The sequence below is a fragment of the Pezoporus wallicus genome, unplaced genomic scaffold, assembly GCF_028554395.1.
Source record: "Pezoporus wallicus isolate ANWC-B61680 ecotype Strahan unplaced genomic scaffold, APGP_CSIRO_Pwel_v1 contig_6155, whole genome shotgun sequence".
Classification (NCBI taxonomy): Eukaryota; Metazoa; Chordata; class Aves; order Psittaciformes; family Psittacidae; genus Pezoporus; species Pezoporus wallicus.
The window spans coordinates 633,012-648,976 of record NW_026637610.1 but is presented as its reverse complement, the minus strand read 5'-3'; the positions used below and the strand labels follow the sequence as shown (position 1 = coordinate 648,976).

Sequence of the window (15,965 nt, the reverse complement as noted above, 5' to 3'; positions counted from 1 at the left end):
TTGCTCAATCAGTGGAGGTTCTCATGGACTCTGCTAGTCTCAGAAAATCCAAGCTCTCACCCATTCTGGCACATGTGGGTGAAGCCTATGGGATACTTGGAGAAGATGTGTGTTAAAGACAAACACAAAAGATCCTCCTTGGTTTGTTTTTTTCTTAACTTTTGTGATGTCCCAGTGCCTGCCTTTTCTTACATACTCATTAAAACACGAGACTGACAAGTCCTTACAATATGCATCTGATTCATAGGAATTCATAAGAAGCTATGCTGCTAATGCAAGCTAATTTTCCCTCTCTGGAAAGGTAAAATTGTGGGGATATAACAAATGTTATAGCTATCCTTTCTCAGCACGTGTAATAGGAACCTCCCAATAATCCAAACAGCTGCCAAGACATTTTCCAGACACCCCTTGGTCACTTTGGTGTTGCCATCTTCCATAGTCACATGCCCACAACCCGTCCTAGCCTTCCACAGAACCCATCCTCCTGAACTCCTCCACACAAATATATCCCATACTTTATATCCACACAGTGCCGCATACACTGCTACCAGGGTCTTAGATGAACTCTAAGTCCTGTCTGAGCTCCAAAGGTCCAGAGACACTCCTTTATTCTGCCTGTCACAGCACATTGCCCATCCACCACACTGCTGGCCCCATGAACTCTTGGTTGGCCCATGTGGCTGCACTGGGATACTTGCTGCCTTCATTCTTCCATGAGAAGGTTAAGGCTTGGCTTAAAATTGCAGAATGTGAACACACACAAATATTGACCTCACACAGCCAGGAAGGTGTGATGGACTCCATAGGAGTACCTTCACAGAACGAGGAGCTGATAGGTACAGAGAACGTTCACCAAAAGCCTATTGTTGGAAGTAATGTAAAGATATTTTGGGAACAGAAAACATAAAGAGGATTAATTCCTGTTCTTCTGACCAATTTGGCAGTTTTTCAGTGGTGGAAGAGAATGGTTGGGAAGCACTAAGGAGACAGAAGATTTGAAATGATCAGACATTTCAGTAGCAAATTGAGGAGGTCTCCCGAGGAGGAAGAACTAGAGAACTTCCATGCTTATATTTTGCTTTGGTTACCCAGCCTTAACTAATAGACTGTTGTTGCAGTCCAACTTCCTAAATTTTCACTCTATCTTTCAGACAATCTGGAAGGATGAGAGAAATTATTCAAACAACCATGATTTTCCTAATTTTGCATTTAGAGATGACAGTGAATTTTAAAAAAATCTGTATGTGAGAAAAAAACCCAAACAGTGAAGAGGAAGTGGTCAGTAACAGAAATCAGCACTCAGTGAGGGAAGACAGACGACCGCATTACTGAAGTGAGAATTGCAGATGAGAGACGGGCAGAACTCTAAGCAACAATATGTTGAGTTATATTGGGAAATGCTAAGAAAATTTGATAAAGTACTGGAACAATAAACAGCAAAAAACATTAACAACAGAGAGGACAGTAATCCTCTTTATCTCACACAGGTATTGTCTGGTTTTATTTTGATTCCTCTTGCACTCACCATATTACACATGCCCCATTTCTACATACATGTAAATCGGTACCACACAACACACAATCAAATCCATGTTGGACTTGTCATGTGAGAGACCTTCACCCCAATACGTTAGATTAACAGGTGAAGGGCCTCAAAGAATGGCAACCGGCCAAATGCAGCATAAAGGCTTTTTCAAGTCTCTTGGAAGGAAGGTTTGAACTTACCTAGGCAGCTAGCAGGATATTTAACACACATATGCCCAAGGCAAGTGAGAAGTCCCACCCTGGCAGCACAAACCAGGTTTTAATCCTTATTTTACATGTATTATTCAAAACAAGCTCCATACTAGGCAATGTGCATACAGGACAGCCTGTTCCTTTATACTGGTCAGAGCCACCTTGACCAGTATACAGAGACAGTGCTTTGTCTCTACCACTTGCTTTATGACCGGACTGCATATTTTGTTCTGTCCTTCCAGTTTCTTTCCTCATTTTGAATGTGCGTGAACAGTTCACTTGTTGGTCACATCCTCCAAGCCCCTCCACATGCACTTGGCAAACACAGCTCAAGCATGTGGTGTTCCCAAACTTCATGATTATGACTTTCTTTTTTTATATCAGATTATTTTAATTGTTGTATCTGAATACATAATAAGAAGCCCAGAGTCAGTGTTACCATGGGATCATTCCAGAGATTTAAAGCTGTGCAGCATTACATCCTTTCTTTTTTTTTTTCTTTCATTTAGTGCATTCATGATTGGCTTCACTGCTGTGACCTGGGGATACTCTGAGACTGGGGGGTCCAGGGGTCATTAATTATCAACACAGTGTTGCTACACGCTGTGGGTGCCAGCAGTCCCAGCAAGCACACAACTTCCCTGAGCTCTGAACTTCTTGCACAAATAGAAAATAACTTAAATTTTTTTCCTTCCTATGCATATACCCTGGGATACTTCACATTCCCTCCTACTCCTACACCTCCGTGTTCCTTTTCATATCTCATAAATAAAACCCTCCAGCCTGCCTTCCTTCCAGTTACTTTGTACATATCAGTACCCTCTTTGCATGTTCCTTTGCCTCATCACACATCCAGCACCCACTATACATCTAGCCTCTCTGTTGAATAGACTTTGTGCAATAGGCAGCTTTGTTAGATCAATATATTTCTAGTGAAAGTTAAACCTTTATCATTATTCCCAACAGCTGCAGTTTAACTTCCAGGTGACAGGGAAGAAAAGCATTAGCCCATTTTGCCTGATAAAAGTTTTTTGTTGGAATATTCTTCTCCAGGCCCCTGCTCCCAGAGAAGAAATTTGCTTTATGAAAAATACTGACAGTAAAATCCTGCTAACCTTGCAAGCACTTTCTCAAACATTGTATCATTTTATTTCACTTAATTTTAATCACGTGGAACTGCATATAACAAGGGACACATTAGATGAAAGAGCTGAAATGCTCCCTTGAGAGTTCCCAGTTCAACAAGTGTATATATACCATGTTCACCACTCAGTGCCAGGGATGCAGCAGACAAGCCACCTCAATGCAGTTTGCTGTCCTTCCCCCCCCCCCCCCCCCCACACACACACTTCTCCACCAGCTCACCCCATCCCCTCCCCTTGTATGTCAGCCTCGGACAGCCTTCAGTACTGCTGCTTTTTAACCTCCATCTCCGCATCCTAACTGCTTCAGCTGTGAATAACATAGGAAAGACCTTTAAAACTACATGAATGCATGTGTACACCCCAAATGCTGCTCCACTGCCTGGTTTGACTCCACTTTAAGCAGTGCATAGAGTTACCCAACCCTAAGTCCACACAGTCTATATACAGTTAAATTCTCTGACTACCTGCAACTGCAAAGACGCAGTTAGCTGTTGCCTCTCAACAGCTAAGCATCTTTCTGTTTCCATCACTAGGAAAATATTTAAAGAGCTGCTGATAAATCAAAGAGTCATGGTGTTATTCAACAACTATTTCCTTCCCAGACATGAGATACTTTGAAAAGTCCAGACAACATAGATTCTGTAGTTCACACCATAAAATCAAAAGATTATAGCTCTTCAGATATAAAAGATATGATAGCCCTCAGAGTAACTCTAAGTAGAACAGGTAAATGATACAGGCTTGGAGGTATTTCTCATGTACTAAGTGTTCTATAAAATTAGCAGTAGAATTATCTGTAACATGTCAGCTTTCAGTCTTTGTCCTATTATTGATTGTCCTCCCTTTTTCTCTGGTTTTCCTTTTGACTGACTATTTGGCTATAATTTTTGCTCATCTTTCTTATTTTTTCAGTTTATTAAGTGTCAGTTCATAATAGGTACCTGTCTTCCTTCCCTCTCAGTTTCTCTTTCTGCTCTGTTTCCTATGAATACTTTTGCCCCATATAACCTTGAGCATGGTCCATTGTCTGCAGTTTACCCCAGCTAGCAGTGGAGGAACCCTCCACATACCTTTCTGCTTCCTTTGCTCTGAGGATCCTTCCAGATAAGTCAAAGGGACAGGGATTCCTTGTTCTCCCTATATAGTTTGATAAGCTATGGTTGTAGCTATGGGAAAGAAGATCTGGAGCAGTGGAACATAGAGGCTTGCATAAGAGTACATAAGGACTGAAGCCTGGGGTTAGGGATAGAGAGGAAGAAAGGGTGGAAATAAAATCCAGGTGAACCTGTGGAGAGCTAGTCACTGCCTTGAGCAAGGAATAAACAGTTAGTGAAGTGATACAAGAAAACTTGAATTACCCACTGCCCTCTTTTATTATTGACAAGAAGAGAAAGAGTAGCAGTTTTTGGAAATATGCCCATGCCTGGTCAGGCTGTCTGAGGCAAGGAGTGTTGAACCCCATTAGAACTAAAGGCCCTGCAGACAGGGGTAAGGAGGTTAGCCCACCCTGGTACCAGTGGGAGAGGGGAGCCAAGAGATCGCAAAGCCCTGTCTCCAGTCTGATAACCCTCCTTTTGTAACTGTGAAGCAAATCTCACTTATCAGGTGCTGTTTAACCAACATATAAATTTAGCAAGTAAATCTTGAAGAATCAGCCTTCCACTGTTCACTCATCCATAGCACAGCACTTGCCAACTTGCAGCTGTCCATCAACACCCATTGTGGCTTTGCAGCTGATTTCACAACATTTTTCTTGCTGACTGAACCCTTACTCTGATCTGCAAAACCAACCCAACATCAGGCAGATGCTACTGGTGAAATTCTGGAATGAACTGTGTTCAAACTGCCACCCGTGCAGACAAAATGTCTCTGCAGGGATAAAAGATGTAATTTTGAAGTGCTAGGAGCAGCTTGAAACAGACGGCAGGACCGGAGCTATTGCAGAAAGAATAAATTAGGACTATTCCCAAGACTATGAGAATTAGAACTTTTCGGATCATCATTCACATATGCTATTTTTCATTTCTCTGCTGTATGTTACTCACAGCTTGCTTTCTCTAACTCCATTGTACTCGTATCTGTTGTGCAGATCATATCAATGCTCTCCAAAGACATGCCAACCTTTTGCTCTGATTTCCTCCTTGGTCACCTAGATAATCTAAACAGGTTTTGAGCTACTGACCTACCATACCTCCCATTTACAGCATCAGTATCTTTTCATATGAACATCAATGAGAATTTTCAATATCTGACTATTTACCTTTCATTAGCACACAGGGATAAGTGTAACATTCTGCCTTGGATTTATTCTGCACTTTATTCTGCAACACAGGAAGGTTTATCTGCAGAGCTGTTCCTTCTGAAAAATTACATGGACTGGCACTTAAATGGTGTAGCACTAGCAACATACACACTTCCAACACACATGTACAGTACAGTGCTGTTAGTTCCTGATGCTTAGATTCATCCTGAAGAGTAAAAGAGTGGGAGAGCCACAGCCCTGAACCCCTCATTTCTATTCCCCGTGGCCTCTTTACATGAGATTTCCCCTGAGAGGGGCAAAGCCAATAAAACAGAGTCCTTTGTGAGACTATTACAATCTCCATAACGGGCCTGGCTGGCTATAGATGGAGGAGCCCCGGTATGTGGTACTCTTATTGATTTTGACCCTTCCATTTCTGTAAATTTTGGGAGCAGCCTTTGTTTCTGTTAAAGGTGCTACTTCTATATTCTCTTTTCCAGGACTGAGGAGGAGAGGGCTGAGGCTGGGGACCTGAGGTTACAGTGCCTCCATAGCTGCTCCCCAAATAGTAAGTGACCATGGCTTGAATATGTCCAATGATACGCAATGGCTTGTACCATCCCCACACTGGCTCCTTGGGGTTAAGAATAAGGTTTGCAGTAGGAAGCTACAGAAATGGAGGTTTTGTAACTTTCCCAGACAGTGTTGCCCAAATGATAATCAACTAGCATATGAACAGTACAAAATTCTCCAGGATTCAATTTAGGATGTGCACATATCCTATAATTTTATGTTATCTCAAGAAGCTGTGACTTCATAGTAGTTTAAAAATATGTTCTAATTTACACCTGTATAACTTTCATTATCACTACCTTTTATTCATCTATATTTATCACCAATTCATGATGATGCATGCTATTGAATATGAAGTGATTGAAAGCAGCTTTGGTAGACAATAATGTTAGTCTAATTAATGCCATTTCTTGCACTTATTCAGAAAATTGCTATGCTTTTATTCAGCATTTGCAAAAATTCTTATTTTAAGCTATAGAATCAGTGGTTCAATGTACGGAGCAGTATTGGAGCATGGCTCCTGCCCTGCTCTGAATACTATACTTTTCCTTTACTCTCCAGGAAAGATGTGTGCAGTTTCATGCATCTATTTCCGTGCAAAGAAAGCAAGTGATTCTTCATTCAGCAGGAGGGAGACTTGGGAAGGTGACTTGCTGTCTCTGCGCTATTAAAATTTGGAAACCTCATAGCATTTTGCTGCCTCTGTCTTGCTGAGATGCACATCTCAGCCACGTACTTATGGAAGCTTGGTGTTCAAACCCTAATAATTGAGGGTCCTGATCCCTCATCAGACCTGCTGGAACAGCTCTCCAGTCCCACATCACTGCAGGTGGTCTACCTACAGGCATGATAGTGCTAGAATTGGTCTGCAGCTTGGTTTGTCATCAGCTCACTTGGTAACTCCTGCTCCTTGAAAATGTCATGTCAGTTGTGGACGTTTCCACAGGTAGATCCACATCCTTCATTTTCACAGGCCTGAAAATGTTTATTAGTACAAAATTGAAATGGGTCATATTTCCCAAGAAAATTCCCTACCTGCCAAGCTACTGGCTGGTGTTCACATGTGCTTATATCATTGTGTAGACTGTCCAAAGGTCTTTGTTTCAAAGAACAAATCACAATTCTTGACACTTAGTGTTCAAAGGAATAGGAACAAGGCTTTATTGATCCTGCGCCCAGCCCTGCCCCAGTACTTCAATTTAAAGGACATATAGCTTACCTCCATAGGCGTGCTGACAGCGCTATAAAAGCCAACTGCAAATGACAAGTCCACTATCAGGTTAAAGAACAGTGGCCATTATTCAATATTACATCAGTGTCAGCTTCACATCAGTTACCTACTGTAATGAAATCAGATCAATATTAATAAAGTGACATGAGTGAAGTTCTGCTCTCAGTTCACAGTTTACTTATGAATCCAGATTAAACATCAGAATCTTCATTATTTATGTTTCTTAGGGAGGAAAAAACATTAATTAAAGCTGCTCATGATGGCACAAAGGCTCACAACCTTCAGAGGGAAGTCTCCTTCCTGGAACTAGCCCATCAGGCCGTAACTGTCCTGTCCCTGATCAGAGGCTTCTGTTTGATGTTCTTTGTAGATTCATAAACTCCCAGTCTTCTTGTCACATCACATATGCAATGGGCTCATGGCCAGCAAAGAACTGTTAATGGCAAGACAACGACATGAAGTCAGAGCAGCCACAAAGGTTACACTGGCCCTTTGGTTATCCAGGGGCCTACTTGTGTGAAAGAAGGTGGTACATTGCCTAGGACAGCCCAAGTCCTCACCATTGCTTGGTCAGCTCACCACCTGCAGTCCACTAGCAGAGTAAATGCCAGCAGATCATTTGAGCTCTTTCTGAACTCTTCACACAGAGGTGGTCCTTTACCAGTAGGACACGTGGATGTATTACCAGAAGTTATTCCTGCTGCTCACTTCAACCAGCATTCCTTGGAGGACTTGTCAGCTGCCTTCACTTAGAAATGCCTTGAGGCTGTTTTAATTTGAACCAAACAGCATATAAGGACTATTCACTCACCCTGAGACATCATGATTTTTTCTATCCTTCCACAAAGACAAAACAGGGCATTGAGTCCTTGTTGAGAGGCAAGGATTTTTAGAGAGTGCTGCTGTAAAGTGAAACAGTAAAAACTTCAAATACAAGAAGAAGACTGAGCAATCATAGAAGACAAACACCAACTAGCCAGGTGATTTCAGAAGAGAGAATATGAAAGGATTGCAACTAGCCCAGGAGCACTGTGAGAGCACAGGCAGCACAAAGGGCCTTATGCCAGGTCAGGACCAGGGCAGGATCTTGGGTTCCTCTTTTGGTGAGACTAAGCTATCCATTCTGAGAAGTGGACTTAAATTATACATTTCATCAGAAGCTTGACTTCAGAGGAGTCTTGATCAAGGCAATGCAATATTCAGTCCTGATAATTCTATATTAAACAATTTAATGTCCAATAATAAACTATCATTTTCCTTTAACAGGGTTTAAACTTGCCTGAGATAGGCTAATAAGAGCATCAGGGAGCTCTAGCTATACATTGGCATCCTCTGCTTTCACCAAGCTGCCTTCCTGTGCAAACATATGGTGCTGGCCCCTATACATCTGATATCATGTCATGTTTTGTTGATACCAAATTTAGCATTGCCATTGCAAAGCTCTAAACACTCTTAATACTCTATTGGCTGTCATTTTTGACCTTCGAGGTCTCAACTTTTTCACTCAGAAGTGCAGGGCTGGGACATCCCGATGCACTAGCTGTGCAGTCACTACACAAAAATGATAGAAGGTGGAGTTTCATCGCAGGGTCTTGTTGTTGCACAGCTATTTATTACCGATAAAGGCTCACTGTTATTAGGCTCCAGATAGCAATTGGTCCTGATTTCAGACATATCTATGTCCATACCACTTCCACCCTCTCCTCCAGTCTTCTCTGATCACTTAGCATTAATATGATGAGTCTGCTGCTCAGATCAGTGCACCTGGGACCCACAGGGCAGATGGGAGAGGTATGGATGACAGATGTAGAACGAGGGGCAAAAGAGAAGTGGGACAGCTGTCATGAAGGACAAGGAGGAACAGGTAGAATGGCAAAGCCAAAGAGGGAATGGGTAGCTCAGAAGAGCCAGGAGCTGAGCAGGAAACAGCATGTTCTTACTGTGTGTGGCTAAAGCCTCAGTTGCTATTTGAGGCAGATAAACCCAGGGTCCAGGATACCAGCTTTTCTTGTAGAAAACTGAAAGAATATTCAAAATTAATTCAGCATTTAAAAACTAATATAGTCACTGTTTTGGCAGTGTGGGCAATTTAGGAGGGTCACCTGACAAAGAGGAGGCCTTGAAAAAAAGTAATTTTATTCTCATATCATCACCCTGCAGGCATTTCCCCTGGGTCCATCCCACAGCTCTTCTACCATCCTCCCACCCCTGGCTGTCTACAGTAAGATTTATTCAACCAGCCCCTCAGTGCTTCACTGGAAAGCATGTTGTCATTTTAATTCTATTCAGACAAGCTCATCAGAAGAACTCTAGTTTTAAAACATGGTGGAAATGATTCATAAAAAAAAAAGAATATCCACTGTTTTTTCTTGGTTGCAAGTGCCACAGAAGTAAAGTAGTGCTGTATTTGCAGGCAACTTTCAAATGTCTCCAAATTCAGTGCTACAAAGACTGTGTTGCACAAGCTCAGCTGGAGAGGGCAAGGCACAGACGGCAGACAAGGTCACTCTGACAACGGGGAACATGCTTTATATGCTGAGCAGCACTGGGCTGGAAGAAGGCAGACAACAAGGGCTTGACGCATTTGAAGTGTTGCTCAAAGTTGAGTCAAGGTTTCTCCTTGGAGGTACCTGACAGCTGCAATCACCTTCCTGTTTCATGTCAGCATCGATTTCAACTCCAGGTCTTGCAATTTTTCCTGTAATTTATTCAGTTCATAGTGATTCACTGCATAGAAACAGGTGGAAAAAATCACCTCTGAAGGAGCATCATGGGTACAGATCTGAGATCCAGCCTTGCTATATTGAAAGCAAAGGGAATTTCATTCCTGTCTTCAGGCAACCCCTTGTCCACTAGGGCAGTCCAAAGTTACAGGTCTCAGCTCTGTCCTCATTTATCTCTGCTAAAATCCAGACTGACATTTCACGTTTACAAGCTTCAGATTACTCCTTAAGCAACCAGCTCCTCTGCTTCTGCGATCAGCATGAGGATAAAAGTAAATGCAGTCCCATGTTGAGCACTGCAGACGGTGAAAATTAGCGGGTGGAAAAGGAAAGCAAAATAAAGTGTTAGTTTACAATACTCTTCTGTTTCCTCCAGTGCACAGGTGAATTGGAAATGTATTTTATATAAATTTCAGTGAGATTAGTTACGAAACATGTTCTCGTTCACTCTTAAATCGCATCTTTCAATAAATGTCCCATCTCCTACAGCTAATCCTGGATTTATGAAAAAAAACAAACCAAACCAACAAACCCAAACACAGAACAAACAAACACAAAAATGCCAAAACCCCAAAAAAGCCAACTGGGTCCAACACTGCTAAAGACATGGAATATTTCTGATTGTATATGCACAAAAGAAGCCCTTCAGTTACTGTGCATATTATATTACCCCTCCCAGAATGTAGGCAGGTATTAGCTGAGTTAATGTTCAGATAGTTTTACACTGTGAGATATTTGAGGATAAATATATATCGTTTTAACAAAAAAAAAAAAACAAAGTTACAATATGCATTTTTATTTTAGTTGCCTTAAAACAGGCTTTGCTCATCAGAGTAGGTTTCTTACACCTTGCTACAGCAAAAAGTATTTCCTGAATGTGGGATTTTGTAGTGAAGATTAAGAAATGACTGCAGTTCAGCTCTGATTTAAGTAACCAGCAATTTTGTGTCCTTTGTGCTGGAAGATCCCACTTTTCCACTCCTCAGTCCCAGAGTAGCCTATGCACCAACAGACAGCTCTCCTTCCATCTGCCTGCTCCTTGGGGCATGGGGATGCAGTCCTTGGACCAGAAGCCCTGGCTTTTGATCCTCACAAGTTTACCAGGCTTCTGAATCTCTCTGGCAATAAATGAACAACCAGATTCACCTGTGCCAAATTCCAGCTTTCTGAACACCTCCACAGCATGACAAAGCACACTACACGCCATCATTCCTTGCGCTTGGAGAGACTGAGAGCCAGCAACTCAATTTAAAAAGGCAACACAACACAGATGCCCAGCTCCAGGCTACCCTCGCTTGCACAGCCTGCTCTTCCACTGACTACTGACTCCAACTAATGCAATGAAAGGGTAGCAATCCATCCAAGCCAGAGGGCTGCAAGTAACACCATTTTTCCTTTAAAAAGCTTTTTATTTATGAGGGACTTTTCTGCAACAGGTACTATAAACTTAGTATGGAAGCGGACAGTCCAGAGGCTTCAATGGAAGAGAAGGATGGTGAGGTGGAACTCAAAGCGGAGAAAAGGGAAAGGAGAAAGGGAAACTGAAGGCAAGTAAGTTAGGTGGAATCACTGAATCACAGAATAACATGGGTGGACAGGGCCTCTTGCTCACAGCACGTCACTTAGACCAGGCTGAATCAGGATGCTTAGTTCCTTGTCCAGCTAATTCCTGAATACCTCTAAGGATGGAGATCCCAATACATCTCTTGGCCTCTGTCCCAGTGAACACCCTCAGGATGAAAAAGCTTTTCCTTATATCTAGTTGGAAATTCTTGTCTCCCACTCCAGTTCAGCCAGTTTACGAAAGCAATGCACTTAAGGCGAAGGATGCTCCCTCTGACTTGTGTGTTCCTTCTTTTCTCTCCTGCCTTTTATATAAGTTATTTAATGCTTCTTTTGGCTCTGTTTTTATGCAGTAGCTCTGTTACTGTCTACTTTTCCAATTAGCAAATATCTAAATTTGATTTAAACCTGATAATTATGCTGTGATCTAGCAAAGGCCTTAATTAACCCTATTGAAGCCAATAGGTGTGAGGCATACTCTTTAGGACCTTAAAAATCCGGTGTTTAATTGCATCCAATATTGATAAAGGTGCAAGGAGCTGAAGAAGTGAAAATGTAGATAATTTAAGCCACTGGTACTAACAGGACAGGACTTCATGCACTGGATCTCATATATGCCATCCAGACCAGGATTTTCTGCTGTCTTCCACCACAAGAGAAATACAAATATACCAGATGCACAAGAAGACTCAGTTGGCCACTGCTATTGCTACAAAAGTTTGTCATGGTCTTTGGCTGTTAGAAATCCTGAATCATGATCTGCACAGTGGGTATGTTTGTGTTCCCCTTCAAGATCAAGGCATTTCTAGCTGCATTCGATACCCATGAGTACAATTCCAGTCTCCAGAGGTACATCTTCCTGTCTTGCCATCAGTCTTGCCAAACTAAGTAAAATTTAGCCATATTAAAAAAAGCATTGGTATCTCCTCTGCCTGTACACAGTCTAGAGCTTGGGGAGGGAGGGGAAGAAAAGTCCTTTGCATATTAAGCTATAGAAAAGAAATGTCCTACAATGTCACCACAGGAACACTGATGTCAGCCTGTGCTGCCCTTCTGTTTTTATCTTGCCTGTTTATTCATCTCCTAATTCATCGGATGAACGTGCAGAGCTACCAGGAGACTGAAGTATATGGGTCCAAAGTGAAGGCAGGTCTTCATACTTTTCAGGAGTGATCAAGGGCAGGTGTTGTGGCAACCTGCAAGCCAGGTTTTATTCTTTTGCATTCTTACTGGAATTTATCACAGTCAATATGCCAGTAGTCTTCTTCTCTTTTGTGTCTCTCCCCAGCACCAAATCCTTAGTTCTTGCAGAGCTGCATGACTTTTGGGAAGAACACTGATGTGCCGGTGATTATCACACTGATGATAGCTGCTTAGATGGCACCAGGGAGGAACTGGACTGAAATTTATGTGCCTTATTCTCAAGCACTTTTTTCTTGTTCATGAGAAGCAGAGGGTTTTATACAGGCATGAGAAGCAAAGCAGCCTATGGGGAAATGTGGGAAACAGGCTTAAAATTGTCCCAAAAATAGGCCTAAAATTGTCTTACAAACCTTCAGCCCAGTCCAGAGGACAAAGTGTGTGTTTGTCTTTCTTTAGGGCTTCACAACACCCAGCTCTAAATGTCACTAGCACGCAGAGGAACAGGAGTGACCATAATGCTCAGAAAATTCCCCCATTCGCTACGTCAAACTCTTCCAGCGACACATCAAGCAGCTCTTCACTTTCATCAGAACCAACCAGCCAGATCTCCATGGTTCAGGATCAAACCCTGCTGGACATTGCCTCCATCACTAGATTGGCCCCAGGAGAATCACCAAACCCTCAGCCATTTGAGCAAAGAGATAAACATTTAGCAATATTGTGTCCCAGCCCACTTGGAGCAAGGACTATTCCAGCATCTTGCCCAGCCAGCCCCAGGCTCAGTGTAACACCCAGCTCAGCCAAGCCACAGCAATACTCTGACTCTTCTCCAGTCAGTCAAGGGATCAATGCAGCTTCCTTCTATACCTTTTGTCCTCACACAGCACAAAACTTACAAGCTTCAGCATCAGATCACACACTGACCCCAACAAGGAAAAGCACAAGGCCTCCAGCAACGACTCCTGAAGATAGTTCCCAGTCTCCTGGCTATTCTAAAACTGGATTAAAGAATACAGGAAAGGGTTTTGAATCAGATCTGGAAGATCCTGGTCATGAAAGGTATGTATCCAGACCATACACAGGTTTAAGTCCTCCAATGACTCAAAATGGTTTAGGGTCATTAAAAGCCCCTCACAGAAAAAATTAAATATCCTTTATAATTTAGATGCTCCCAGTGTCTTTTTATCAAGTAACTACCCTGTGCTCTCACTAAACCCTGTTACCTAAGAAGCAAAATACCGTATTTTCCATACATCCATTTAGCTCTCCAGCCCTGATCACAGACCATTCCTGGGCCAGACTGTCAATCTCAGTTCTTCCAGCAGGACACAGTTTTAAGGTGCCTCATTTCCTTCCAGATGAGAAAGCACATGTCTCCCTATGCTAGCAGAGAGAAACTCTGCTGTGTCTATGAAGCCTGACAGATAAGAGCTGGGGATGGTACTCAGTGACATAGCCAGTATCTCCCTTCCCAAACCTCAGGCTCTGTGATTCCAACCCTGGGCAAGCTGGGTGGATTTCACCCCTCTGAGCTTCTGAACTCCACACTGTGTCTGCCACTTCTTTCCTTGGCAGGACATTTGTAACCATGAAGGAATTCCAAGCCATGGAGGAAGAACTAGAGGATGTAAAAGAAGAATTGAAATGCCTGAAGTGGAAAGTGAGACACATTGGTGAGACTGTGCAGCCCTTGGCTGAAGACAGCAAGCGTTACAATGGCTATACCCTGACAGAGCTCAAGGCAATGGTGCAGTTTGAGGATGACCCTTACAAGGCTGCACACAAGATCCTAACTGTGCTCTTCAGTGATGTCTACTTGCTACAGCACTCGGTCACTGAACAGGCCTGCAACTCCCGATCTCTGCCCAAGCCCCAAATAGACCCAGAGCTGTACACAGTGTACTGTGACATTCTGAGGAGCATATTCCCTGGAATTAGCAGCCAGACCTTGAGGGAGGAGACACAACACATGCAGAAAAGCACCCAGAAAGAACTGCAATAACACCAGAACCCCCAACATGTTCTGGAAAGTGAGAAGTGTCCAATGATTTTAGAGGATTAACTGTGGTAGGTACCATTGGTTGAGTCTATCCCTACTAGGTATGAAGCATCTCTAAAGATACTGGTGAGCTCTGAGCCCTTCATGCCACTTGCCCAGTGAGACAGGGTGGGAAGGCATTCTGCATACTTCTGACATTCTAGAGAAAAAAATGCCCCTTAGTGTCTTTTTCAATATATGGACGTTTCCTTGTTTCCAGCAACTACAAATGCTGACAAAAAGATCCAGAGAAGGCATTATATGTCCACGCAAGGGCATTCTCCCAGCCCCAAACAGACCAACAAACCAGCATCTGGGTAGTTTCTATTTTCTAGAGTATATCATTCATTAAATGACATTACTTGTTAGAAAATTGTGCCTGGGTTGTTTTGTTTTAGGTTGGGGAGGGGGGTGTTCTGTTTTGGGTTGGGTTTTTTGTTTGTCTCACAATGCTTTGCACATCAACCAATAATCATAACTTGGATACACACTGGGATGTGACCTGGGAATGCAGCAAACCACCCTCCTCTGCCCAGCTGCATCCTGGGTTACATGGGAAGAGCACCAGGCACAGAGGTCAGGGGTAGTAGCGCACCCAAGCAAGTCTCCATTCCGGGTAACTGGGGCCTGGGGCATAACAGCGTGCTACATGCCCCTAAATCACCAACCCACCGGTGATACAGGTAAAAATCTGTGACCTTCATCTCTCCCAGCCTCTACCAAGTGATTTGACAGACCAGCTGTGCATTCCTGTGACAATGGTGCTGAACGGCTGGGCCATTGCGAACACCCTGGAGCGCCTTCCTCTCTGTCTGGGACCAGCAAAGTGCAATGGATGAACCCTAGTTTGTCCATCAGGTTTTGCTCACAAGCCTTGCAGCTCATTTTGTAAAGATCAGGTGAGAGTGGAGGGTTGGAGAGATGTCCTTGTGCCATTTTGCTCACTACCAATGGAAGATGCTGCTTCCCTACCCTATTGGATCCCCACCCATTTCAGACAGTCATTGACACTTCTTGGAAGCAATCACACCCCTGGTCTCAATGTGACAGGTACATCAAAACCCAGAACATGTCCACCCTGCACACTGCTGCTGCTCCCTGCCAGTCTACTGAGAATAGCAAGGTGAGCAAAAGGTAACCTGCGAGTTCAGCCTACCTTTCCCTCTGCTGAGATAAAATCAAATAATTAGGCTTATTCCAAAAATGACAGGAAGGAGGAGGTAAAAAAAAAAAAAATAGAAAAAAAATAAAAGCAGCTCATTCCTTGTGTCACCACAGCTCCAGACATCATTGGAGACAGGACACTTCAAGGACATGCTCTGTACCTTCTGTATAAGGATGTTCTGACATTTGTATGAGAGATCCTACCTGTCTTTCAGCATGATGTACCTATACTGTTCTCTACTGGGCTTACATATACAGTTTTTTAAGCTCTTTACTATTAGCAATTTATTTTACTTATGCTCCAATGTGCAGTCACAGGCACAGCACTTTGCCCATGTAGCCTTTCTGTACCAACTACAGCTAAAGATGCACAGCCACATCCTGCACATTACCAGATAGCTACAGT

General features: G+C 42.9%; 1 protein-coding gene across 3 annotated transcripts in view; it reads left to right on the top strand.

Moving 5' to 3' along the window:
• GSG1L (GSG1 like) overlaps window positions 1-14,768 on the top strand; it is a 56,633-nt gene extending 41,865 nt beyond the window's left edge. Inside the window, exons 6-8 of one of the 3 annotated variants that reach the window (XM_057406593.1) lie at window positions 5,625-5,692; window positions 6,259-6,342; window positions 12,814-12,987. In XM_057406593.1, the coding sequence (XP_057262576.1) occupies window positions 5,625-5,692; window positions 6,259-6,342; window positions 12,814-12,836 (175 nt within the window). In that variant the 3' untranslated portion in view covers window positions 12,837-12,987. Of the gene's footprint in view, window positions 1-5,624; window positions 5,693-6,258; window positions 6,343-12,813; window positions 13,417-13,932 lie in introns of those variants that run through there. The other 2 variants (XM_057406592.1, XM_057406594.1) reach the window with 2 other exon arrangements.
• The last annotated feature ends 1,197 nt before the right edge of the window (window positions 14,769-15,965 follow it).